Genomic DNA, 26,393 nt, shown 5'->3' with positions numbered 1-26,393 from the left:
AATTTAACTCACGGGATTGTTGAATTAGAGAACTATGAATTCTGGGCCCAGACTGAAGAACATTCTGCCATACAGAAGAGAGCAGGAAAGAAGACATTCAGAGAAGAAGAATTCAAGCCTGCCCCATTTCCCCTGCCATTCTGAAAGAGAAACTTCTGATTTTCTGTTCCCACCAATCCCAGGTTTTGGAGCCCTTCTGACTTCCCCGGGTGATCTCTCCACAGGTTTCCTTATGGCCCACGGTCTCCCTTGCAACCTAATCTGTGTGCAAAGATGGCTCAGCCCTTCAGAGTGCTTCACGCTCCAGAAATTAAGACTGGAGCACTCTCTCTGTGTCATTTCTGAAGAGTATAAGCTTTGGAACCCAACAAAAGTGGCTTGAAATCCCACATTCTCCTATTACTGGCTGGATTATTTCCAGTAAATTATATAAAATAATGTAAAACTAGGGGCTCTTGACATAGATTGTATAGGGTTAAATCTTGGCTCCCAGCTCTGGGACCCAGGCAAAATCTCTCAACCACTCTGTACTTGGGTTTTCTTAATGATAAAACGGAGAAAATGATAGACCCTACTTCAAGTTGAGAAAATTAAAATAATCAAAATATTTGGAAGAATTACTGTGCTCAGTAAATGTCAGCTATTGCTATTCACCTCTCAGCCTCTGGTTCCTATATGATATCAACCCTGAAGGATGTGGTATTACATATAACATATAAAGTACCCAGTACAAGGTATTTTACTAGGAAAATGCAAGAAATGTTAGTTTCCTTTTCCTTCTTTCAATTCATCAGTTTTCACCTTCTGCCAACAGGAAAACAGATTTGCTGGAACTGATTAATGTGTCTTAACTCTCACAGTTATTACTAAAAGAAACTATTCCTCCAATGTCAAGGTAGGGAATTCAGCTGATAACAATGGAAAAAGAGAACTACTGTAGGAGAGCAAAGCTATCCAGGCAGATGCAGGGGGTGACTGCAGAGGGTAGGAAATAGAAAGCAATGTCAGCATTGCTATACTGTGATGGGAGAAATCCCCCTGCCAAGAACCCTGATTTTGCTCCCAAGATTGCAGAACTCTCAGGATTAAAGGGGTCAGTCAATTACTCAAATATGGAAATGAAAAGCAGCATAGCACACATCAAGAGCAACCTTTTCAGCACCATAGAATAGAAAGGATGTCTGGTTACTGGCTCTCCTTTTAGTCACCTGAACATTGTTGGGTATCTGCCATCCCAGTGGTTTCACTGCTATGACTTTTTGTCTTGATCTTCTTTCTTTGCTTCTTGCCTTCATTCTCTCCAGATTTTGACTTTGGCCTTTTACTTTATCATTTTATTTTGTATTTTGTCTTCTTCTTAAGGGGTTCATCTATCATATACATGCATCCAATTCTCTGAGCTCCAGTTTTGATTTTTTTTTCTAAGCTCCAGACCCATACACATGTAACCACAACCTACAGGCCACTGCTACCTAGGTATCTCACAGACATCTCTAACTCCATATGACATTCTCAAAACCCATTACTTGCTCCCAAACCTGCTCCTTCTCTGCTACTTCATATCTTGGTTAATAGCACCAACATTCATCCAACCAGAAAAACCAAAAATCTGGAAATCTTTGAGGATATAGAGATGGCTATGCTGTAACTCTGTCCTCAAGAAATAGTCAATCTCATAGGGTACATGTGTGTACATTTCTCCCTCTTCTTAGAACCAACAATTAATTCTCTTTGGCACTCTTATGGAACTTAGAATTCTACTTTTTGATAAGAATAAGAATTCTTATTTATAAACCTGTCTGAATTAAACTGTGGGATCTTTTTGGAACTATGTAGGGTAGGACATATATCTCATTCATCACTGTGTTCTGCCAAACCCCTGACATATTGCACTGAATACAATTGATCTTCAACAGCTGTTGAATGTATACATGGATGACAGTAAAACAATAAAGGAAGTGAAAAGCGACATGGAGATAGGCATAAATAAGTAGCTGTGGGATTATATTAGGGAAAAAATATTTCTAGCTGGAGAGAAGAGAGAACATTTCATGAAGGTGGTAGAATTTGAACTGTATGAAGAAAGAAGAGGGGACATTCCAGGTAGGTAATGCATCAAGAAAAAGGAAAAACAAAACAAAACACAGAATATATAAGGAAATAAAATTAATTTTTTCAGACCAAGTAGTCTGAAGTAGTCAAGTATAGAAAAAGTGAACAGGGTTAGAGATGAGAGAACTCAATTGCAGGTAAGTAGAAGAATACATTTTTTAATTGGAAAATGCATTATACTTACTGATGTAAAATTGTTAATATTATCCTTTTAATAATTTTTTATGCTGTCTATTAGAGAACACCACAATTACAGAATATACAGTGATCACCTGTACCTAGCTTAAAGTATAAATTCAGGCTATGTCTTATATCATCTACACCCACTCACTGCACCCCAAGATTATTGTGAAGCAAATCACAGACATTATATAATTTCACTTGTAAAGATTTCTATGTGTAATCTCCAAATGACAAGACCCTTGTCTTCTGCAAGCATATCTATAGTATTATCATCACAATTTAAAAAGTAATAACTCATTGTATTATCAATATTCTGTGTTCAGAGTTTCCTGATTTTCTCATAACTTGTTTTATAGTTTGTCTGAAAAAAATACAATCTAAGGTCCATACATTGCAACTAGTTGTTATATATCTTAAATCAGTCTTTCTATCTCTCTCATTTTCTTTCTCCCCTCCTTCCCTCCCTATCTCTTAATCATTTTATTATAGCATAAAACATATACAAAAAACACTCAAATGTATGTATGAGTTCATGTATCATTATAAAACAAATATCTTCATAAGCACTGCTCAGGTCCAGAATAGAATGTTACTAGTCACCCCTAAAGGCCTTCTACACGCCCCATGTCCATCACAGCTCTTTTACTAGTTCCCCCCCACAAAGTAGCCACTATCTACACTTTCACGGTAAAATCAATTTCTTATTTTCCTTTATAATCTTATCACCCACACGTACATCCTTAGACACCACAGTCTCATGCATTGTCAAATGTGTCTGACATGTTTCTCTTAACCTATATAGTCCCACATCCTGCCTTTCTTTTTCTTGCAATTTATCTGTTGAATAATCCAGGACATTTGGCCCATAGAATTTTCCAGTCTGGATTTTGCTGACTGCAAACTTATGGTGTAGAACAATACATTCCTCTGTTCTCTATATATCCTGCAAAATGGCAGCAAGATCCAAAGGGTTTTTTTCAGACTCAGGTTTAATTCATTTGGCATATTTTATTCTTTCATGAGAAGGAATATGTCTAGCTGTTTCCTTTCTTATCATGGTATCAGTCATTGCTGCTTCACACTCAGATTTATTAATTCATTAGGGGCTGCAAAATGATTATATACTTTTATAAGAACACACTACAATAGAATATTATGCAGCCATCAAAAGGAATGAGATTTTGCCATTTGCAACGACGTGGATGGAACTGGAGGGTACTCTGTTGAGTGAAATAAGTCAATCAGAGAAAGACATGTATCATGTGATCTCACTGATACAAGGAATTCTTAATCTCAGGAAACAAACTAAGGGTTGCTGGAGTGGCGGGGGGTGGGAGGGATGGGGTGGCTGGGTGATAGACATTGGGGAGGGTATGTGCTATGGTGAGCGCTATGAATTGTGTAAGACTGATGAATCACAGACCTGTACCTCTGAAACAAATAATACATTATATGTTAAAAAAGAAGAAGAAGAAGAAGAAGAAGATAGCAGGAAGGGAAAAATGAAGTGGGGGAAATCAGAGGAAGATATGAACCATGAGAGACTATAGACTCTGAGAAACAAACTGAAGGTTCTAGAGGGGAGGGGGGTGGGGGGATGGGTTAGCCTGGTGATGGGTATTAAAGAGGGCGCGTTCTGCCTGGAGCACTGGGTGTTGTATGCAAACAATGAATCATGGAACACTACATCAAAAACTAATGATGTGATGTAATATATGGTGATTAACATAACATAATTAACAAAAACACTTCTCTGAACTATTTCATTAGTCAGTGCACATTTCTTATAGGAAAGGCAGAATAAATACCCGATTTTTTTCCCTTTTCCAGTTTTCAAGATAACAAATTGATTTCCTATCATCCACTAAATGTGACCAATTATTTTGAAATATCATTATGAACTTATGGATTTAAATTTAATTCATAAGATTCAACCTACTGTGATTAATAACCTTACTGAAGTTCAAATTGTTCCATTATTGGCCAATGGAAAGCTCTTAAAGTTGGCTCCTAAGTCATTTCATTAATGACTTCAACTGTTAGATGCTAATATTTTAAACTATGATTATGAATTGCCTATTTCTTCTTTTAAATCTGTCAACTTTTGCTTCATGCAGACACACTGCTGTGAGGCACATATACGTGTACTATTTTTACAACTTCCTAATGAATTGACCCTTTTATTATTCTGAAAAGTCCTCTTTATCTCTGGCAATACTCATTGTCTACAGTCTACTATATGTCTTACTGGTATATCCATTCTAACTTTCTTATTTTTATTCATCATTTATTTTCAATTTTAAATTCTTTCTCCCTTCCACTTTCTGTTCGTCTTAAGGCATTATCTATCATGTTCATTTGCTGTTATGTTTCTCTTAGGTTTTAGCTTCCTTTCTGAAATGACTGATTTCCTTCTTCCTAACTTTCTATGTCTGGACTTTTCTAAGTGTTATTGATCTATGTTATTCTTTCTCACATCATTTCTTAACGTCTTTTAGCTCACTTTTTAATAGTAAGTCACATTATGTTCTTCTGACATGCTTTCTCTTTTTTGGTAGAAATGTTATTCTGCTTCTTATTCTTTTTTCTTTTAAGTTTGAATGGGATTTTACCTTGGTTCTTTTTTTTAAGGTTTTATTTTTATTTATTTAGAGAGAGAGACAGCACATCCTCCCTTGGGTGGGGGAGGGAGAGAGAATCCCAAGCTGACTCTGCACTGAGCGTGGAGCCCGACGTGGGCCTCAATCTCAGAACCCTGAGATCATGACCTGAGCCAAAATCAAGAGTCAGACGCTTAACTGACTGAGTCACCCAGGTGCCCCTATCATGGCTCTTTTTGTTGTTCATTTTTTGGTAAAACTTGTTTTTTTTCTGAGTTTTTGAACATGGCAGGATTTTCTAGCATCACAGAGATCCCTCTTCCAAACTATGGAAGGGATTTCCGGAGCCTGCTGCTTCTCTGTTTTTAGCTGGTCCTTCTCTTTCCTTCCTCTATATTGTCCTGATTCTGTTTACTTCTGATCACACTCCCAGCCACTTGTCCTCAGTGCAGGTGGCAGTTTTTCAGAGTTGTGAGGCACTAGAACAACTTCAGTCCCTTCAGAATTTCTTACTATGGACCTCTTGGACTCACCCCCTGTTAGAGAGCAAAACTCTTCCCAACTTCAGCTGCTGTTCTCAGATTGGCCCACCGTCCCTCACTTTACAATGAGGACCACCCTTGTTCTCAAGTCTGCCAGATACCACATTACTTCCATCTGCCCCCTTCCCTAGACACTGATTCTATATGTGGTTTGTCTCACTCATGTCATCGAAAGTGATTCTTGTGGATAACTCGTCACTGAGTTTGTTCTAAATGTTGTCCAGGAGTTTTTAGCTTTGGCATATGTGGGTATTTGAGGAGATTAAAAAAACAAGGCTGCTGCCACAGGTGCCACCTTCCAACACTTTCATTTTTGATTAAACACTTTCCAAGTCTCTCAGATGTGGAGGAGACCACAGATGGACTGTGCCCACAAATGAGGGTAAACATGAGAACACACACAAATAATAGAATACAGTGCTGACTAATCAAGGAGTTGACATTCACCAAATGAGCAAGCAGTTCTGACCTCATTCAGCAGTGAATAGAAGTGTGCGGGCATTTCTCAAATGGTATCTCATAGGAAGTTAATAAAAATATGGTAGTTCTAGTTGCCCAGTGAATGTAATTTAGAAAATGATGAGTTGAGGCAAAGCATTCTCTACCACTTCCTTAAAATGGCACACAAAATAAATAAATAAATAAATAAATAAATAAATAAATAAATAAATAAATAAACAAAAATGGCACAAAGTGAAGAAGTGGTAAAAGATTTGTATAAAGTTTTTAAGGAAGAAATAAAAACTCTGATGAGAAAAATCTCAGTTTCAACATTAACTCAACAATCAAGGACAGATATTGCCATTTTAGAGAGGGTAAGATGCTCTTGAGTTTCCTTACCATGTACCAAGTGATGGTTGGTTTGACGGTGGAAGGAAAGAATCCATCTACATTTGGACACGTGATCTTCTGAACACCATACTCTATATACAGTTTATGCAGTGGGAGTTTCATGGAGGAATTGAAGCAGCTGTCTTTTTGAACCACTTCCAGAGGAAACGCAACTTTGCTGCAGTATGTGGTATTCCTGAAAAGAGAAATAGCCAATCTCCTTTGAATCTGATTTGATGCAGCAATCACATTAAAATGAGTTATGTGAAATAATGCTGCACATTGAGACCTCATTTACATGTCAGTTCACATAGGAATGAAAATTAACAAGTCAGGAAACGACAGATGTTGGTGGGGATGCGGAGAAAGGGGAACCCTCCTACACTGTTGGTGGGAATGCAAGCTGGTGCAGCCACTCTGGAAAACAGTATGGAGGTTCCTCAAACAGTTGAAAATAGAACTACCATATGACCCAGCAATTGCACTACTGGGTATTTACCCCAAAGATACAAATGTAGTGATCCGAAGGGGCACGTGCACCCCAAAATGTTTATAGCAGCAACGTCCACAATAGCTAAACTGTGGAAAGAGCCAAAATGTCCATTGACGGATGAATGGATAAAGAAGATGTGATATATATATATATATATACACACACACACACACAATGGAATATTATGCAGCCATTAAAAAATTGAAATCTTGCCATTTGCAATGACGTGGATGGAACTGGAGGGTATTATGCTGAGCAAAATAAGTCAATCAGAGACATACATGTATCATATGACCTCACTGATATGAGGAATTCTTAATCTCAGGAAACAAACTGAGGGTTGCTGGAGTGGTGGGGGGTGGGAGGGATGGGGTGGCTGGGTGATAGACATTGGGGAGGGTATGTGCTATGGTGAGCACTGTGAATTGTGTAAGACTGACGAATCACAGACCTGTACCTCTGAAACAAATAATACATTATATGTTAAAAAAAAAAAAGAAGATAGCAAGAAGGGAATAATGAAGGGGGTAAATCGGAGGGGGAGACGAACCATGAGAGACTATGGGCTCTGAGAAACAAACTGAGGGTTCTAGAGGGGTGGGGGTTTGGGGGAGTAGTTAGCCTGGTGATAGGTATTAAAGAGGGCACGTACTGAATGGAGCACTGGGTGTTATACACCAATAATGAATCATGGAACACTACATCAAAAACTAATGATATAATGTATGGTGATTAACATAACATAATAAAAAAAAGTAAAAAGAATAATAAATGAATAAATAAATAAATAAATAAATAAATAAAATAGCAAATCCCTATTAAAAAAATGTGTTATGGAGGTGTTTCCTATACCAATTTGACGTCACAAAATAAAAACAGACACAATTCACTACTGTTAGTATACTAAAATATTTACATTTTAGGATGCCTGGAGAATTGCATTTATGTTTGAATGTCTACACAGGTCATTTAGTCTGCGTCGGGGCTCTTCTCCTCCCATCAGCCCACCTTCCACATGGAGGCTTTCCATGTCATCCTCCATGCACCCCATTTCTAAATTAGGTCTCTCATTCTCTGAGCACCTCGAAAATTTCCTTGATTGAATTTATACAGTTCAAACAGGACATGACCATGTGTGTCTTCTTCTGTTCCTTGCATGTAGTATAGTGTCTAAACTTTCAGTAGGCACCAAATAAATGTTTCTTAAACGAATGGAATGTATGTAAAATCTATGTCTATGCACAGGAAAACAATAAGGGAACACAGATAATAAAAATAACTGATTTCTTAGGGTGATGGGTAAATGGGTCATTCACTGTCTACCCTTTTTTGTGATGTCTATTTAAGGTGCCAAATACAGGGGTGCCTGGGCGGCTCAGTCGTTAAGCGTCTGCCTTCGGCTCAGGTCATGATCCCGGGGTCCTGGGATCGAGCCCCGCATCAGGCTCCCTGCTCAGCGGTAAGCCTGCTTCTCCCTCTCCCACTCCCCCTGCTTGTGTTCCCTCTCTCGCTGTGTCTCTCTCTGTCAAATACATAAGTAAAATCTTTAAAAAAAATTAAAAAAAAATAGGGGCGCCTGGGCAGCTCGTTCGGTTAAGCAGCTGCCTTCGGCTCAGGTCATGATCCCAGGGTCCTGGGATCAAGCCCTGCATCAGGCTCCCTGCTCGGCGGAGAGCCTGCTTCTCCCTCTCCCTCTGTTTGCCGCTCTGCCTACTTGTGCTCTCTATCTCTGTTAAATAAATAAATAAAGATCTTTAAGAAAAAATAAAATAAAATAAATAAAAATTAAGGTGCCAAATACATAGATACTCATTAACTAATTAATTGAGACTAAATACAATGAAATGGGGGGATGCATTTCCCTCCCCAAGAGGGGACGTTTAAAGATGACTTATGACAATGGTAATAAGGTGAGAAGGGAGAGTGGCAGCTATAATCACCACCTAAAAATAGCAAAAGGTCTACCACGTGGAAGAAGTATCCTACAGGTGGAAATTATACAGAGGGTAATTTTCAGCTTCATAAGATATATTCTCTGACTTAAAAAAAAATAATGAACAGTGGTGGGACTGATTTTTCTGGCTTCAAAGGTAAAATCTGGATGTTATCCTCAGAGGGGTATTGAAGCAAGAATACAAGTGGTACAGTCCTGGAGGATGACTCTTAATTTATGGCCTTAAAGACATCAGGCCTCTGATTCTACACGGTTCAGCTTAAGGTCATTCTCCACTTAGGAATTGCTTCAGGGCTGTGGGAAGCTTCTGGTGTCCCCACCAGACAAGTTGACTTCTAGATTTTCTTTAGGGACATAGAGGATAGGCCGACAGGTAAACTGAAGAGATGGCCATTTGGAAATTGATAAATCACATTAAAGGAATACTCAGGCCTTAACAGCCACGCTGCTCCCGTCATGTAAAAGAAGGTTAGAAAAGTTTGAGGAAGAGCTCTAGACAAGTAGGAAACAGAAATAGAGTTAATGAAACACTAAAATGCAGAGTAGAGAACAAGGTCATCCAGAAAGCTACTGATGACGCCTTCCCAGCTACTTCCTGATGTCCACCTGTGGAATGTTAACGGATTAACAGCTGCCAAAGATGGAAAGGAACTCAAGGAGCATTTAGGCTGATTTTCTCATTGGGTGGATACAGATGCCAAAGCTCTCAGACACAGACTGATGTGCCTAAGGTCACCAGCTGAGTAGAGTCAGGGCTGGGATAATGGCCTGGTTTCTGTGTCTTTTCATCCAGTGCTCTTTCCACTATAATCTGTCCCAACCTCTCCTACAAAGCTGTCTTGGGACATAAATAGTGGACAAGGGGCTCTTTGGAAGACACACTTTAGTCTAGAGTCCACTCCCATAAAACTAAAGAGTTGGGTGAAAACCTCAAAAGGGCCTTCAGAGGTTCCAAGGGACTCCCAAGGACACAGTGATGAAAATGCTTTCTGTGACAGAGAAGAGGTCCTTTTTCATTTAATCGTAACACGGCTTAAATATATCAAAAGGTAGTCACATTTCTCCATCAGAGAATAGTTCATAACCATGAGAGACAAGGGGCATTTCAGAAGATGGTGTGGAATTATCTATTGTTATGTCATTCTATGCTGTTGTATTGTTGTATCATTCAGCCCTATTGTTATGGGCTGAATTGAGTCCCCTAAGTTCATATGTTGAATACCTAAACTCCAGTAATTCAGAATGTGACCGTATTTGGAGACAAGTCTTAAAAGAGGTAATTAAGGTAAAATGAGAATGGTGGGCTCTAATCTGAAATAGGACAGAGATGATTCAGGGGGGAGACCATGTGAAGACAGGGAAATAAGATGGCCATCCACAAACCAAGGAGTGAGAAATGAGACCAACCCTGCCAAAATCTTGATCTTGGAATTCTAGCCTCCAGAACTGCAAGAACACAAATTTCTGGTATTTAAGCCACCGTCTGTGGTGTTTTGTTTTAGGAGCCCTAGCAAACCACTGCTCCTATTAAACAGCAGGAAACTGTGTAAAAACAAAACAAAAACACTCATAATCCATAAGCCAGATGGGAATTTAAAAAACAAAGTAAGGCTTGGAAGCTAAAAGGGGACCTTGGGAAAAAAAGTAGCCAAAGATCAAGCCTCAAAAATGATTATTCTTCAGAGGCGCTTCAGTTTTTTTAAGTTTTTTTTTTTTTTTTCAGAGCAAAAACAGTATTAATCCATGGTAATAGAAGAATAGGTATATTATGGAGTAAAATGCAAAATCTACATGAATTTTCAAGATTAAACAAAGTGGATTTGAAAGAAATTTTGCAGTATTGGTGGGGTTCTTTGGATTATATTCTTAGATTCCCAGTGATACGGTGTTTATTTGCTTTGTAGGGGAATTTTGGTGAAAAAGTTTGAAAGGCATTGTTCTAAATACATTTGATATCTCCCAAATATTCTTTCTTCCATAAGGCATCCTAAGGCTTTCTTCTGTGTCAGGAAGAAAGGAACTCAAGGCCTCGAAAGATGCCAAGAATAACAGAAATGAATGGGTCTGCTCTCCACCCTGCTCATTGTGTAGGGAAATACATGCTTTCAGGTGGGGCAGAAATGCAGGCAGGTTTTAATATCAGGGAAAAGGCACAAATAAACAAGGCTCCATCATTAGATAATCATGAAATATACCAGGGTTTGAAAAGGAACCACTTATGGAGAAAGTTCTCAGGAGTACAACCATTTTTTCTCTGCACACCTCTTAGGCAACCTCTGCTAATCTACTGAGGTGAGGTGTAACTCTTTCCAGATGTTTTCTTCCCTTCCACTGATGCATCATCCAGGAACTAAAGGGAAAAGAGAAAGTCATCACCAAGAATCAGGCTACCTTAACATGCAGGTGTAGTTGCCCGTGTCATTGAGGAGGGTGGGTCGGAACCAGAGCACGTCTTTCTCCTTACTGATGCGGTTGTCAGGGAGGCGGAAGTTAATCGGCTCCTCCAGGTCCCGGTCCTGCCTCGTCCAATACCAGATCAGAGTAAGGCCCGCCGAGTGGGCTGTGCTGTAGTTGTATTTCAAGAAGTGTTCAAAGAGTGGGCACTTGATGCGAGCTGGCTCATCTTCAAACACTTGGATCTGCCTCATGGTATCAAGTCCCCAATCATCACAGCGTTCTGGAATGACCAAAAAGAAAAGATGAGGCCAGTGAGACATCTCATGTTAAAGGCCTGGAGAAAACACACCTCAGGACACCCAATTTTTTCCAGAAACCCCCTTGTCTGGCTATGTTCAGTAGCCTCTCTGTAATAATAGCATGGGCGTAGGCACCTGTGGCATGAAGAAATGACTTCTCCACCTTCCTTTATCATCTTTTCATTACCTCTTGGATAATGATTTGATCTGATAACTTGATCCTGTCGTACCCTATAATGTATGGGGGAGAATCTCACCTGAAAAAGCAGTCATGTGCTCTTTCACCCTCTGAAGACAGACGAGGTTCTGAGGGGAAAATTATAACTGAAAAGACAACCCTCCAAGACTCTCAGTTCTTCCCAGGTCTCCTGATTTGGGGGCTAGATCTGCCCAGGCAAAGATACCCAGGCAAAGATATCTACATCATAGACTCAGGAGCAAAACTATATATGTAATAAATAAAATGAAGTATGTCACTAAACTTTATGGTTGCTTATTAAGGCAATGTTTTTGTGGCAGCAGATAATTGAGAGAACAACTAAATTTGTGGTTACTTTAATTTTGATAAAAGCAAAGAATTTGAAGCTTTATGACTTGCAGAAGGATTTGTCAGCAATAAATCCCTAGGTAAGTAATAGATCTCTGAGAAATTTAACAAACTGGCTTTTCCAAGTCTCAGCAAATTACTATTATTTATAATTGCTATGCTTTTAATAAGAAACACCTTTTAAAATCCAATATACAAAGAAAGAATTGGGAAGATCAAAATGTTGTTCACACCAACACAAACATGATAGTATTTTTTTTAATAAAACATCTATCTTACCAGATTCTTCAAATACATTTTCATTAAAGCTACAAAGTTGCAGAATCAGCTCATTCAGTTTATAGGAAATTACAACCACAGTTTTTCCAGATGTATATGCCAGACTGAATATATACAACCATTTTCACTCCTTTCTGAAACTTCACTAAAACTAAAATAATTTTTTCAAGACATAACCCCAAGTAAGAGCAAAAATAGGAGAAAAGATAGTAACAACATCAAAATGGACAAGCTGTAACCAGTTCAGCCCATTTAAATAGGTAAATCCTAAACCAGCAGGGAAAAGCTGGGGAGCACACCTATGTGCATTTCAGAATACTGGGAAGACCCAGAAGTAACTGCCAACCCCAAGATAAGGAATCACCATTGCCATTAGCCCAATATCTCTGGGTTCTCTTCCTAGGCATATTGTACGAATCTGCTTTTCTGCCCCTCTGGAGGAAGGGCCATGTTACCGAGTTTGGTCAATATGATGTAGTGAATGTCACTTGTGTTGATTATCTTAAGGGCTAGAGCATATTTTATCATGCTCCATTTTCTTCTGCCCCGGCAAATAGGAAAGGACAGAGACTAAGCCTCCTTTAGCTTGGGTCCCTTGATGTAGATGACATACAGCAAAAGAAGAAAAAAAAACAAAACAAAACAGAAGAGAACCATCAATTAAATAAGTTAATGAAAACAGACTTACCCCCAAAAAATATTTTCTAAAATTGTGGAAAAAGAGAAGAGTTTAAAAACTACCAAAGAGTAAGAAAGGAGATAAAAAATGATCACATACAAAAGACAGGAATTGGAATGGCTGTGGAAATTTCAAAAAACAAGACTAGAAGCTAGAAAATAATGAAGCTTTCTTCTTTTTTTTTAACATATAATGTATTATTTGCAGGAAGGGAAAAATGAAGCGGGGGAAATAGGAGGGGGAGATGAACCATGAGAGACGATGGACTCTGAGAAACAAACTGAGGGTTCTAGAGGGGAGGGGGTGGGGGGATGGGTTAGCCTGGTGATGGGTATTAAAGAGGGCACGTTCTGCATGGAGCACTGGGTGTTATACACAAACAATGAATCATGGAACACTACATCAAAAACTAATGGTGTAATCTATGGTGATTAATATAACATAATAAAAAAATAATGAAGCAATATAGGTGAAGGGAAATTATTTCCAATCTTGAATCTAAACGCAAGGAAACAATCAAGTGTGAAGGCGGCATTTTCAGACACATCAAGACTCAGTAATTTTCCTTCCCATATGCTCTTTATCAGGAGGCTTCTGAGGGACTTGTTACCAAAATGAGAGGGGGAAAATAAGCAAATTATGGGATCGAAGAAGAGGGGATCCAGTTCAAGAGAGAGGGGAAGGAAATCTGCAGAATAACAATGAAAGAGATCTCAGGCTAACAGCTATGCAGCAGGGTTTAGGGTGAACAAGTGTAAATAGAAGGTAATGGAAATCTCCAGTTAAAAAAATGATAATTGTAACTAATGAATTATCTGATGAAATTAGCACTGTGGAAAATTATGCTAAAAGGCAATTGTAAAGTATGAAAACAGTTACCCAAAAGGTCCAAATTAAAGTAAGCACATGAAGGCAAGGAAATTAATAACTTCCAAAAATAAGAAAGTCAACATAATCACAGTTCATTAATATGTGAAGGCATATTAATTGATTATTGATTTAACCAAATATTGTATTAGTAGATAGAGAGGAAAAGGTAAGTTAAGGAGAGGGGATGGCTATTTAAGAGAGAAAAAAAAAAATCTCATTTAACATAATTAAAAAGTGAACAATATAAAGCCCAGGGTTGACTAAATGAAAAATAGCAATATACACAAATTGATTAGCAAAATATAGATAGGAAAAATACATAAAATACTTAAAAGTGGTGGCTTCTGAAGAAGAGAGCTAACGGATGTGAGGAAAGTTAAGAAAGAGTAGTTTTTTTTGTATAGGCCTTTTAATACATTGGCCTTAAAAAAAATCTCCGTGAATGATTTCCTTCGAACATCATTAAAATAATAATTAAGAAAAAAAAAAGGAAGGCAGTAAGGGAGGGAGGGCATATCTATCATGCAACACAATTGGCAAAGCCATTCTCAGTGTTTAACCACCCTGATCATACTTACTCTCTGTTAGGAAAAAAAAGCCTTGATTTCATTTTTTAATTTTGTATCAATATGCTTTGGCACAGCAGTCATTTCACTGTTGAATCACAAGGTGATAGTTTAAAAGAGAAAGAGAACGACAGGCAGTTGGGCAGCTGACAGTGTCTGGAACTTCACCATATTGTTTGTTATCTGAATGACAAAGATGCTACCGCCTTCTGCATTGCATAAAAATATTCTTTATGCTGTGCCTAAAGGCACCTCTCTCAAGAGCTCTGCACCATTTGTCCAAATCTGGATGACGGCAGAGGCAAAGCGAATAAATGAAAATGATCGTCTTTCCTGCAACCCTACTCTCTAATATATCTCAATTCAGATCGCCCCAACTTGGGCCAGTAGACAGCGGTCTCACGCCATGACTCCCTTAACAGGAACACTGGAAAACTGGAGAAAAAGAGAAAGCCCTTCTGAGGGCTAATGGTACTTTGATTAAAGGAGACTTCCTGACACCAATATTGCAAATTGTCACTTTGTTTGGTCCTTGGAGGTCTTTACAGTCCTGGGCATGATTAATAGTAAGATAGATGACAAGTGACAGGTCAATTTTTCTTGTGTAAAAGTAGGAGAATGCACACTGTGGAAAGGGAGACAACAGAGAGCTGCTGGGACATCCCAACCACAAGCTGGTGTGACATCCCACCAAATGGAACTTTGGTGACCACAAGGGTAGATGTGGCAGACACTAGGTAAGTATTCATGAACCCTGGCTGGGGACTACATAGATATCCTTAGCAACTGAACTGGAGCTATTTGATTTGTTTCTGGCCAGTGAATGAGGCCAGAAATGGTTTATCTTGAAACTCCCAACATAATCTCTGACGCTTTCTCCTGTCCTCATATGGAGAGCCTGAGGGCCAGAAAAGTTTGAATAAGGTAACCTCACAAGATGGAAGAAGCCTGGATCCCTGTCACTGCTTGGAGCAGAGCTCCACAGAGATTCCATCGCTCTCTCAGGGGGCTGTGGTTGAGTGAAAAATCAACTTCTATTGTGTTAAATCACTGAGATTTGGGGGACATGTTGTTACAGTGACTAGCTTCACCTGTCTTGACTACTAAAAGAACGCAGGATTTTCCTTTTGTAACATAACTCAATAAATCAAGTGCAGACACATTTTAAAATAGCATTTGTTAAAGGCCCTTACATACTAAAATTCAAATACAGATCAATCACCAAGATTTGGGGCTGATTCCTGAGACTTAATCTTTTCAATCAATAATGTGATTCATCTTAAAGTGGAGAAGAGATCATTACACCTGCTAGGTATCTCCCTTACAGAATGTTCCATGGGCCAAATAAACATATCTATAAAGCGAATCAGCCTCCATTACATTAGGGACTGAAAACACACATATCGGTATTCCTAAACATTAGCCAAAAAAAGGTATTATTATTATTGAGCTTTTTCTTTGGGTTATTTTCCCATTTGAAATTTGTTCTGTGAGTTTTTAAGTTTCCCTTGCCAGCCAGCCACTTGTCAGAGCCTTTTAAATTATTCAATGAACAAATAAAAATAAAATCTATGGCAACAGGCTGGAGTGTCATGTAATACCAAATTAATTATATGACTCACGGCAGGCACCAGCCGAAGAAAAGACTGGGGAAAAGGCTGTTATGCAAATAGATTTGTCTCTAATACCAGCAAAGGGAATTTAGCAAATTATCGGCACAGAGAATTACTTTTTGTGTAGAATGTCCCTTCTTACCCAGGTGACTCCACAGTGGAAGTCCTCTCTAAATTGGCCCTCAACATGGGGAGCCACAAAGTCATCGTTTTCCTCAGTGAAAGGATTTCTTAAGGCTGTGGCTTGGTGGCATCGAGAACCAATGGAATGTGCAAAGCCTCCCAAAGCCAAGTCACTGGAAAATCCAACCCACGCTCCTGACAGCAATTAGCATTTATATAGCAGGGTATACATTTTAACTAATTAATCTCACAACACCCTCTTGGGCTTTCATGCCCATTCCCACATTACATGCCAGGAAACGGAGACAGAGAGATTAATTGACTTACTTTTGCCTGAGTAGTAGCACAAATAAAAGCTGCCTGAACATAGATCTCGGATGCTTGTCCCCAGTCTACGCTCACACATTCAAAGCAAGATATTTCCCACAGGAAAGCTATTCATGTATTTGTATTTATTAAATATTCACTCAGAGCCTGCTGTGAGCAAGGCACTGTGCTGGGTGCTGGGGCAGAGAGACATGTAGACTTAAAAACTCAGGAAGCTCAGGTACAGGAAAGAAAGAGGAAGGAATTTAACTATTGGAATTAAGTCCCATATGTAATTATTTGCCATGTGCCCCTTATCTGACATAGCACCTTGGACAAAATGCTTCCCCTCTCAGACTCAGTTTCTGCATGTGTCCCATGCCCACCTTGTAGGGTTGAATGAGGACTAAAGGGCCCTGTAGGATGAAAGGAGCTCAGTACACATTAGGCTAAATTCGCATAATAAATCTGAGTACGTCCTCACCCATCAAGAAGTTGACAATCTTGGAAAAAAGGAAGACCAAATGAAAACACCTGGCGGAATGAGCCAACTATTATAACAGGCTTCTAGGTAGGAGAACAGCTATTATATGATTATATTATATTATATTATATTATGTTAGATAGGGGATGGCAATGGTAGTCCTGAGATTGGATTGTGATCAGAAACAGTCCCTTTTTTACAACTTCAACCGGAACTCAGTGGGCTTTAAAAACTGTCCCATTGGTACATTCTAGGAATCTTACCTAGGCCTGAGGGCAGAGACAAAGTATAATGGAAAGGCTGGTTTTACAACCCATTCTTACAGTTTTGCTTAATTTTGTTTTTCTAGAGGTATGCATGGCTTCTCGGGAAATCTGAGCCTGGAACGGTGATCCAGGGAGAATCCAAGGCGTGAGCAATGTTGCATGAGTGACATGATGACAAAGAGTAAGTCAATGAGTTAAGTGTGGGTGAGTTTCTGAGGCAAGATATAGGGGTGCCAGACACTGAGACACTAGCAGGAGCCCTGACAGAAGAGGCCTGTGGCACAGAGCACAGAGCAGTACGGTGGAGGGTAACAGACACGATTCAAAGGCAGGCTTTGAGTTCAAACCTTCTGGCTTTAATAATTCATTTAAAAACTACATACTGAGCATCCTGTCCTGTGGCAAACGCTAAAGCAGATGCTCAGGATGCACGTGGGAACAAAACAAAGGTCGCATGGAGCTCACCTTCTTAACACGGGGAGACTGACAATAAACAGTTGACACACTAAATAAGAAACGTATAGAGTATACGGGTAGCTAAGTCAATAGAACAAAGAAACACATAAAACCCGGTAAAGAGGGATCAGGAATGAGGAGGGGGAAGAGGGAAGAGGGAGGAGCATGCAATTTTAAAGAAGGTAGTCAGGGTAAGTCCCTCAGCCATTATGAACCTCAGCTTCCCAAACCAGAAATTCAAGTTCAGACTTGGATTTACTTGAATGTACTCTACTCTGTAGAGTAGTTATGAAAACTGAATGAGCCTAAGACATAAAGTACTATACATAGCAACTGTAAAGGGCTGCACATATGACCTACAATTAGTCTGTGGACTGCCATTTTCTATGGAAAACACTTTCCTCACTCCAGTCTATGCAAGAGACTGCTAGACGTGTCCCATTTACCATATCCACAAACTCCCTTTCTTCAAAAGTACGGGAATTTTCATCTGGGCACATTGCCATTCAGAATAAAGGCTACATTTCCCAAGCTTTTCTGTCACTGGTAAGTGCTCAGGTGACAAAGTTCTGATGAATGGAATATGTTTGAGATTTCATGTTGTAGATTCTAAAAACCATTCTTGAGAGGTGCTGATATGTTCCTATGTTTCCTATGCTCCTGCCACCATCCCATTTCTCCCATCCTGCTGCTTGGAACATGGATGCTACATCATGGACCATGAGAACGAAGGCCACACCCAAAAAATGGTGGAATGGGAAAGTGAAAGGAGTAACATAAGGCACTGCCTTACCAGCCCTGAGCTTTCTAGCTGTAGATTTTACATGAGAAATAAACCTTTGTATATCCTTGCTATTCCGAGTGTCATCCACAACCCACCAGCATCATCAGAGTCTTGACAGCTTGTCAGAACTTCAGATCTTCTGCACCACCCAGACTCCCCGAAACAGAACCTACACCTTAACAAGATCCTCAGGTTATTCCTAAGCCCATTAACATTGGCTATGTATTAGTTTAAACCACTGCTATTTTGCATCTCCTCACAGCTAGTCATCATACCAAAGGATAACAATGTCTTATTTCATCTGTTCAAGTCAGCAGGTGGTTGAACAATTTGTGAGGTTATCTCCACCCTATAAATCTGTCTCTTTGATTAATTACATTTAAAACATATATTCTTTTTTTGTTCCTCAATGGAAAAAATATTTAAAAATACCAGGATAGTTTTTTTGTTTGTTTGTTTTTTAAAGATTTTATTTATTTATTTGACAGAGTGAGACACATCGAGAGAGAGAGCCCAGGCAGGGGGAGAGGGAGAGGGAGAAGCAGGCTCCCCCGCTGAGCAGGGAGCCCGAGGCGGGGCTCGATCCCAGGACCCTGAGATCATGACCTGAGCCGAAGGCAGACGCTTAATGACTGAGCCACCCAGGCACCCCACCAGGATAGTTTTCTAGCAATATTCTATAGTAAGCAACCAGTTTTGTTTTTGTTTTTGTTGTTGTTTTTTTTTTTTAATCTACAAACTACATTTCCTGGAGTAGGATGTAAGTAGAAAAAATACCGTTAAAACAGATATTTTTTATTCAAGGGAGAGCTACTCAAGCAAAAGTCTAGAAAATGTTTCTGAAGTTCTGTGGTTGTCAACTAAGTGGTGAAAAGAAGAGAGAGAAGTTAGGGGTGGGGGAGGAAGAAATGGAGTGGCCATGAGCATCCATCAGACATCCTCACGTTGCTTGTGCTATTCAACAACACTGCGCTAATAACTCGGCAGATGGTTTTCCTGGACCAGATAATTAGACATACCTTACTCCCACCAAAAAAAAAAAAGGAGTTTTCTTGATTGGGTAATTTGAAGAAAATAAGAAATAGCCCTGAGCAGATGATAAGATTTGCCAGATAAGGAAAGAATGGCCAAATTCAGAAAGCTGGTTGATGGGGGCCGGGGGTGGGGTTGCACAAGCTACAGCTTCAATTTTGCAGGTGTCATTAGAGTTTGTTTCTAGAACAAGTTTTATCCCCTGTGCCACTCCTCCCCGCAGCACTGGACGTTCATCTCTACACTGACCTAAAGACTGCTATTTTATATCAATTAAAAGGGGTGGGCCTGGCCTGTTTAAAAAAAAATGTGGAGAAAATAATTACCAGGCAAACATGAAAACAAAGAAAATAATGAAAAGGAAGAGGTAAAAAAAAAAAAGGAAAAGAACCCTCACAGATGAAAACAACCCAATCTATGAAGTTTAAATTCAGAACATACACCATTGTAGGTGATACTTAAAGGTACAGAATCAAATTATCTAAAGGATGAATGAACCAAATTATCATTGCAGGACGAGTACACCCGAGCTCTGAACAGTTTAGTTTTCACGCAATCTGTCATGTGGAGGCTCTTCTCTGAGTTTGTGAACATGAGTGCCACGTTCCTCAAAGTTTCCCTCATGGCAAAGGACCAGAGGAAAAACCCTGGGGTCTCCAGAGAGTTTTCCAGTCCCTGGGTCTAGAGGAGCTGCTGAAGGTCTGTAGGCTCGTTCTTGTCTCCATGAAGTCAGTCCACAGCCGGTTTTCGGAGCTCCGACAAAAGGACCCTTAATCATCATGTGTTAATGTCCACGGAGGGTCCAGAAGCCCCCCTTCCTGCTGCTGTGCACAATGAGGAAGAACATGGAATAGCATCATCTAATAGCCACCTACAAATGGCTCTGTTTCTCTCATCAAAGTTGCAGCAGGGGTTAGCAGGCTAAAGAATGGATTCTGGGTGTGCGGCCTCTGTACCATGGTGCCATTATTTTCTTAGAAAAAAAATCACTGTAATGAGCATCCTCGTGCAGCTGAAGGGAATGATTTTCTTTGCAGGGCTGTTGTGACAACAAATAAACTGGCTTATGTCAAGTGTGGCACAGTACACTGGGGAAACTCTAAGCAGTCATTAGCTGGTTTTTATGCACCCCCCAAGCAATCTTTTCTAATCCATGATTAAGATGTAAAGATCCAATTACTATTCTCATATAATAATCAAGCAGCCTTTCACTCTCTAGTTTCATTATTACATAATATTTATTCAGGGTCCGATGAGGGCTAGCGGCTATAAACATGGGCTCTGCCTTCAGATTTCCATTCAAGAAATAGATCATCAGCATTGGAAGTAAAGGTATTTCACACTTTATCATAGAATCTCGGAACATACAGGTCTTAGATCTGGTCGTAGCCCCCAGGGGCGGTAGAATAGCTGGTAATCCACCATACCACAGAGGAGTGAATGAAGCTAAGAGAGAATAAAAACAGGTCTGAGACATGGGCCAACAATCTAGGATAGAGATGCGGAGAGACCAAACCAAGTCTCTTATATCCTGAAACGACTTTCCCGATGGTGTACACAGTAGCTAGTCTCTGGAGTCTGACAATCCCAGTTCAAACCCTTGTCCTGTCACTTCCTACCCACGTGAGCACACGCAAGTAAATTAAATGTTCCCATGTGTCAAAGAAGGCTGATTCGAAGATTAAATGAGACAGTACTTTTGAAGTATTTAGCAAGAGCTGTTCAGTGGTCCTCACCATTAGTAATATTACATTCCTCTCTTAATTCCAAACTGAGCGTGGCCAATTTCGAACTGAAAGTGGCCCAATAAATGTTGTTAACATTTAACCTATGGGGGCTTACCTCTAACAAAGTGTTTAAGGGCATTAGACTACAAGGCAATTTCAAAAACATTTAGAACAACCCTTTCATTTTACAAAGGGGGCAACTAAGCCCAGAGAGCTAACTTGATAAATGATGTTGAGCTCATGAGTGGCAAGCAAAGAACCACTTCTTTTCGATCCAAATGTCATGTCCTTTCTATTACATCATCCAAATACATATCTGCAGAAACTTTCCCAGTTGGTATCGGGAATGTACATAGTACAATATTATATTCCCCTTCAAAACAGAGGATGAAATAGGCAAAAAAAAAAAACACAAAAAAAACAAAAAAAAAATCCAAACCTCAGAATATCAGAACTTATCACATTAACGGTGGGCCATAGAAGATAACTTCGCGTGCATTCTGTATGATCAAGTCACACAATTATTCTTTTCCTCCCTCTCATTCTACAGGTAAAGATGCTAATATGTGGATCTTGTCTTTGAGGCTGAAAGCAAAGTATGTGGTAATGTGGACCATACTTTGGCACCTGGAAAGAAGGAACCTGTTTCCTCATATGTAATAGTGCAGGAAGCAAAAACAAAGCCAATGAAAGTACCTACCACATAGGATTGTTGACAGGGGTTAAAAAGATCATACACAAAAATACCACATGCTTGGGTGCACTGTATGAAGTTAATAAATTTTAGCTACAGCTATTATGTTGATTTTTACCGATGAGGGAATTAAGACCTAGAAAGATAGCAGGGGAAATGAATTATTTTATGTATATGTTTGTGAGTTTTTATTGCATTTTACCGGCCAGGGACAGAAAACACAAAATTAAGATTTGAGTCCCAAAATGTAGAAGGCAGGCAAAGCATGGACTGACTTCTTAATTAGCAAAGATAGCTTGAGCAATCACTTTTCCACTCAATGGCGTGATGGAAATGTAAAGCCCTCTAGGTACTCAATGGGTCTTTGTGCCCTCCATCCCCACATCTGACTTCTCAACTGGAGGTTCAGGGAGGCTTGTTCGGTGAAAGTACATCAAGGGATGTACTCAGTTAGGAGCTATACGGTTGTTCCGCCTCAAGACTTGCAGCCATATTCTACACACGACTACAAAGCCAAAGGAAAGAGAATCTTGTGAGCCTTGCCAGTAACCTCCCCAGCAAGCCTCAGGAAATTGCCTGGAGTAAAAGGGCATTTGAGATCTTCATCACCTGCCAGGAAGAGACACAGGCTACAATCCTGCCACTGAATTTAAGAGAGGCATCCCCTGTGAGATGCCAGTGCAGTCTCATTCAATTTTAATAATGTGTCAAGCATATAGATTTTTCTTGAAGGCTGGTAGTGACAAGCAGAAGACAAAAGATTCTGAGAGAAAATCGGGGGAAGCAAACATCAGAAGCTGAGAGCGTAAGCTGTGGGGTTTGGGGAGACGTCTGGCCATAAATGATGAGGGGGTGGCTGGAAGAATTCACAAGGGTGGAGTTCTGAGTGGCTGGGTTTTCAGTGGCCCCTCAGCTAGAGAACAGTGTCAGCTCCCAAGGGGAGGAAACAGATCTTGGGAAGACAAATGCCAAGATACAATCATGGTCCACATTTCTAAATATTTAAGTCACCTATAATCCCCTTTGCATCTTAGAAAACTGCTACGTGTTGTAACTGGAAGAAGGCCTTCTGAATCACCCAGCGACATGCCACATTATACAGATTAGGCTCTGAGCCCAGAGGGGTGAAGGAATGCCTGAGGGAAAGACTGGTTAGTAGCAGAGGCAGGATGAAACCTTCCACATTCCTAGTTATTCGCCCCATATCACGTGTAACTTTTGCCTATAAAACCAACTATGAAAGAGAGTTTCACTACACTGACACTAATCAGTCTTTGCTTTTGCTTTTCCCCCAGTATGTCAGAGGTAGAATTTTTATACCTATATTTACATTCTGGTTGTTTGTTTGTTTTTAAGTATAGGTGACACATAATGTTACATTTGTTTCAGGTGTACATCAGTGATTAAACCACTGCGTACATTATGTTCTGCTCACCATAAGTGTAGCCACCATCTGTCCCCCATACAACGCTATGACAATACATTCAGCCTCTTGACTCACCATAGTCTTAAGGTTGAGGACATTTGCCTCTACTATATGTAGTGCTGAAGAGAAAGGGGAAACTACAAATCAAAATCAACTTTTCTAAACTCCAGAGCTCTTACAACTTAGGAAGCCAAACAGGAGGAGGAACTTTCCATATATGAAGTAAAAGCAGTTTAACTCTAAGAAAATAAAAATGTAGAGTGTCTTCTATACTATCTTTCCAATCGTGAGTCCTCTTTCTCAGGGCACACAGTTCCCTCTCTATACACACTTACCAGGGTCTATGCACCAATGGTCTGCCACTGAAAAAAAAAGCAAAATAATTACTCTAAAGTAGAAAAATGAAATGACAGTAAGAGAAATTGGTGCAAGATCAGGAAAAGGGTCTGTTGTCATTGCCACGAGGCCTGTTAGGAGCTTCATGGTACAAGTGAAGCTGTCCAGGTCTATATATCTCTGGGGGTATGTGTTTATCCAGGTATAAATCCCCAGGCAAAACTGTCCAGTCCAGAATGCTCATCTGTAGGCATTTCCAGCCTCCCAATGCTACATTTCCCTGCCTCATGGAGAGATTGATAATGAAGGTCGTTGATTAGAAACACAGCTTGTTGTTTCCATACTCTTAGAGGCAGGAAAATGTTCCAAACTCATCACTTAAGAATCATTGCCTTGTTCCCCCTACCATATATCATCCAAGATTACAAATCCATAACTGTTAACAGGATCCATAATAACTTAAATTTTACCTGGCAGTTTCAGACACATGATGTTCTTTGATCACAGAAGGAGGCATTGTTGCCCCATTTTGGAGTTTGGCTCAAAGAGAGGCTCAGGAATGATTTGGGAAAGTCACAGTGCTAGTGGGCAGCAGAGATTTCTGATTCCAGAACCAGTAACCCTCCCAGAGCCAGTCCTTTCTCCATTAACCCTCTCAGGCTCTCTGGTATCATGCTCAGTCCTTTGGTTTCCAGTTTAGAGACTTTATATATAATCTCTTCCCTCAATTCTTCCCACTCACATTGATTCTTTATGTTAACCAACATCTCAAACCATGTTCTTTCCTTCTGTCTTATACCAAACTAGCTGCTGAGCTTCTCTTTGAATATAGGGATGCAATTTCAGCCAGATACCTTTAAACTTCCTTGACACTAAATATTTGTACCTCAGGAACACTTTGCAGTATTCTCCATAGAGAATAACAACATAGGGTCGGTAGACCTTATTTCTTGTCCTAACTCCATCAGTGTGACCACCATTATTATTATTATAAGTACCACCACCACCACCTAAGAGTGAATGCTTCCCATATGTCAGGTATTAAGTGATGTACTTATGATCTCTTTCAATTCCCATAACCACTCTTTCAGATAGTTTTATTATCGCCTCCATTTAATAAATGAGGAGCGTGAGTCTTAGGTAAGCGAAAGAATATCCACATGATCGCACAGAGTTAAATTAATTAAACAAGAAGGCCATTAGACTGAGGTGATTTTAATGCCTTAGCAGCCTTCCTAAGCAAACCAAAGCTTAAGTCTGTAATGCCTCAAGGTCAACAAATCAAAATGCAAAGAAACTGATCACAAACAGCCAACTAGACTATATCAGCTAATGCAAGTTGCTTAAGCTGTAGTCAAGCAATTTTATTGCTTTGCTTCTGCCTCTTCTCTATAAAAGTCTTGCTCCCAGGGCGCCTGGGTGGCTCAGTTGGTTAAGTGTCTGCCTTTGGCTCAGGTCATGATCTCCGGGTCCTGGGATTGAGCCCCACATCGGGTTCCCTGCCCAGCGGGGAGCCTGCTTCTCCCTCTCCTTCTGCCCCCTACCTGTGCTTGCTCTGTCTCTCTAGTGCTCTCTCTCTCAAATAAATAAATAAAAATCTTAAAAAAAAATCTTGCCCCCAGTTCCAGTTGGTGAAGTGGTCCCAACCACTTCCACTTTGTTGCTGCCTGCTTCAAATTGATATTTGCTCAAATAAACTCTTAAAATTTTTAATATGCTTCCGCTTATCTCTAAACCATAGAAAGTACGTGAGAGAGGATTCTGACACAGATCTGCCTCATTCCGGAGTCTAAAATTGAACCCTGACTGTGGCCAAGTAAATTCCCTTTTCTTAAATTCAGCTTTTTCATGTATAAGATAAAACCAGATGATCTCTAACCCCTTCCATCTCCACAGTATGATGGGTTTAGAATCAACGTGTACATCAAGAGTGTTTTCTAGCCTGAATCTTAAAATCGTAAAATCAAGCCAGTTTTTCAGGGAGAAGAGTGGAGTTGGGGTGGGTGGGTGGGCACTAGTTAACATAAAGTGGAACAAACCAGGTCTCTTTAACGAGAAGCATAAAATCCTCGATTAGCAGTTCCCAGCATCAGAAGGCACACGTCACAGCCAAGAGGCAATGGGGCAGATCACATCTGTCTGAATTAGACTGTCATTATCTAGTCATGTTTCCAGGAGACTCTGAAGCTATCTTCAATGCTCAACTTTCCCTCACAACACCCACTTTCAAAAAGCTGAGAAGTCAGAAATGTCAGCTTGTCCTCGAAGGCAGCTCCCTCAGGCTAGCTGCCTCTGTCTTATTAAGTATAGTCAGGCATGACTCAGCTCCTCCATCAACTGTCTGCGAAGGAGATTATTTCACGCTGGTAGAAAATCACCTTAAGCAGAAATATGGAAGGCATTTAAGGTACACAATTAGAGCTGCGTTGCTTATTACTCAAAATCAAATCATCCTTTTCTTATCCTAGACAGGACAGCATAATCAGAGCCAATAGGGAAACAAAACTGCATTCGCTTGTAGCACATAAGATCACCCTGTCACTTCCAGTTACAACTATCAGCCACTCAGACACCTCTTCTGTCTGGGTCACAAAGAAAGGTGAACTGTGGGTTATGGCATGTCCTTCAATCAATAATCCCTTGGTGAGAACCTACTACAGGCAACAGTTTATACTGCACAGTTTCCACTGGGGAGATAAAGACACAAGGAAGACATGGTCTCTCATCTCAAAGATCTCACTATCTGGAGAGCATGCTCAGACAATTGCAATGCAAACAAAATGAAGTAAATGCT

At 39.9% G+C, this 26,393-nt stretch overlaps 1 protein-coding gene across 4 annotated transcripts in view; it reads right to left on the bottom strand.

Moving 5' to 3' along the window:
• The window catches only part of LOC113917532 (interleukin 1 receptor accessory protein), a 126,844-nt gene that overhangs the window by 34,309 nt on the left and 66,142 nt on the right, over window positions 1-26,393 (bottom strand). For all 4 annotated transcript variants that reach the window (XM_027585376.1, XM_027585375.1, XM_027585377.1 and 1 more), the window contains exons 3-4: window positions 11,107-11,392; window positions 6,278-6,464 (exon numbers count right to left, since the gene is read on the bottom strand). In XM_027585376.1, the coding sequence (XP_027441177.1) occupies window positions 6,278-6,464; window positions 11,107-11,392 (473 nt within the window). The remainder of the gene's footprint in view (window positions 1-6,277; window positions 6,465-11,106; window positions 11,393-26,393) is intronic.

Source organism: Zalophus californianus, chromosome 1, assembly GCF_009762305.2.
Source record: "Zalophus californianus isolate mZalCal1 chromosome 1, mZalCal1.pri.v2, whole genome shotgun sequence".
NCBI classification, from domain to species: Eukaryota; Metazoa; Chordata; class Mammalia; order Carnivora; family Otariidae; genus Zalophus; species Zalophus californianus.
The sequence above is the reverse complement of the archived record's forward strand: the minus strand, read 5'-3'. Positions and strand labels throughout refer to the sequence as shown.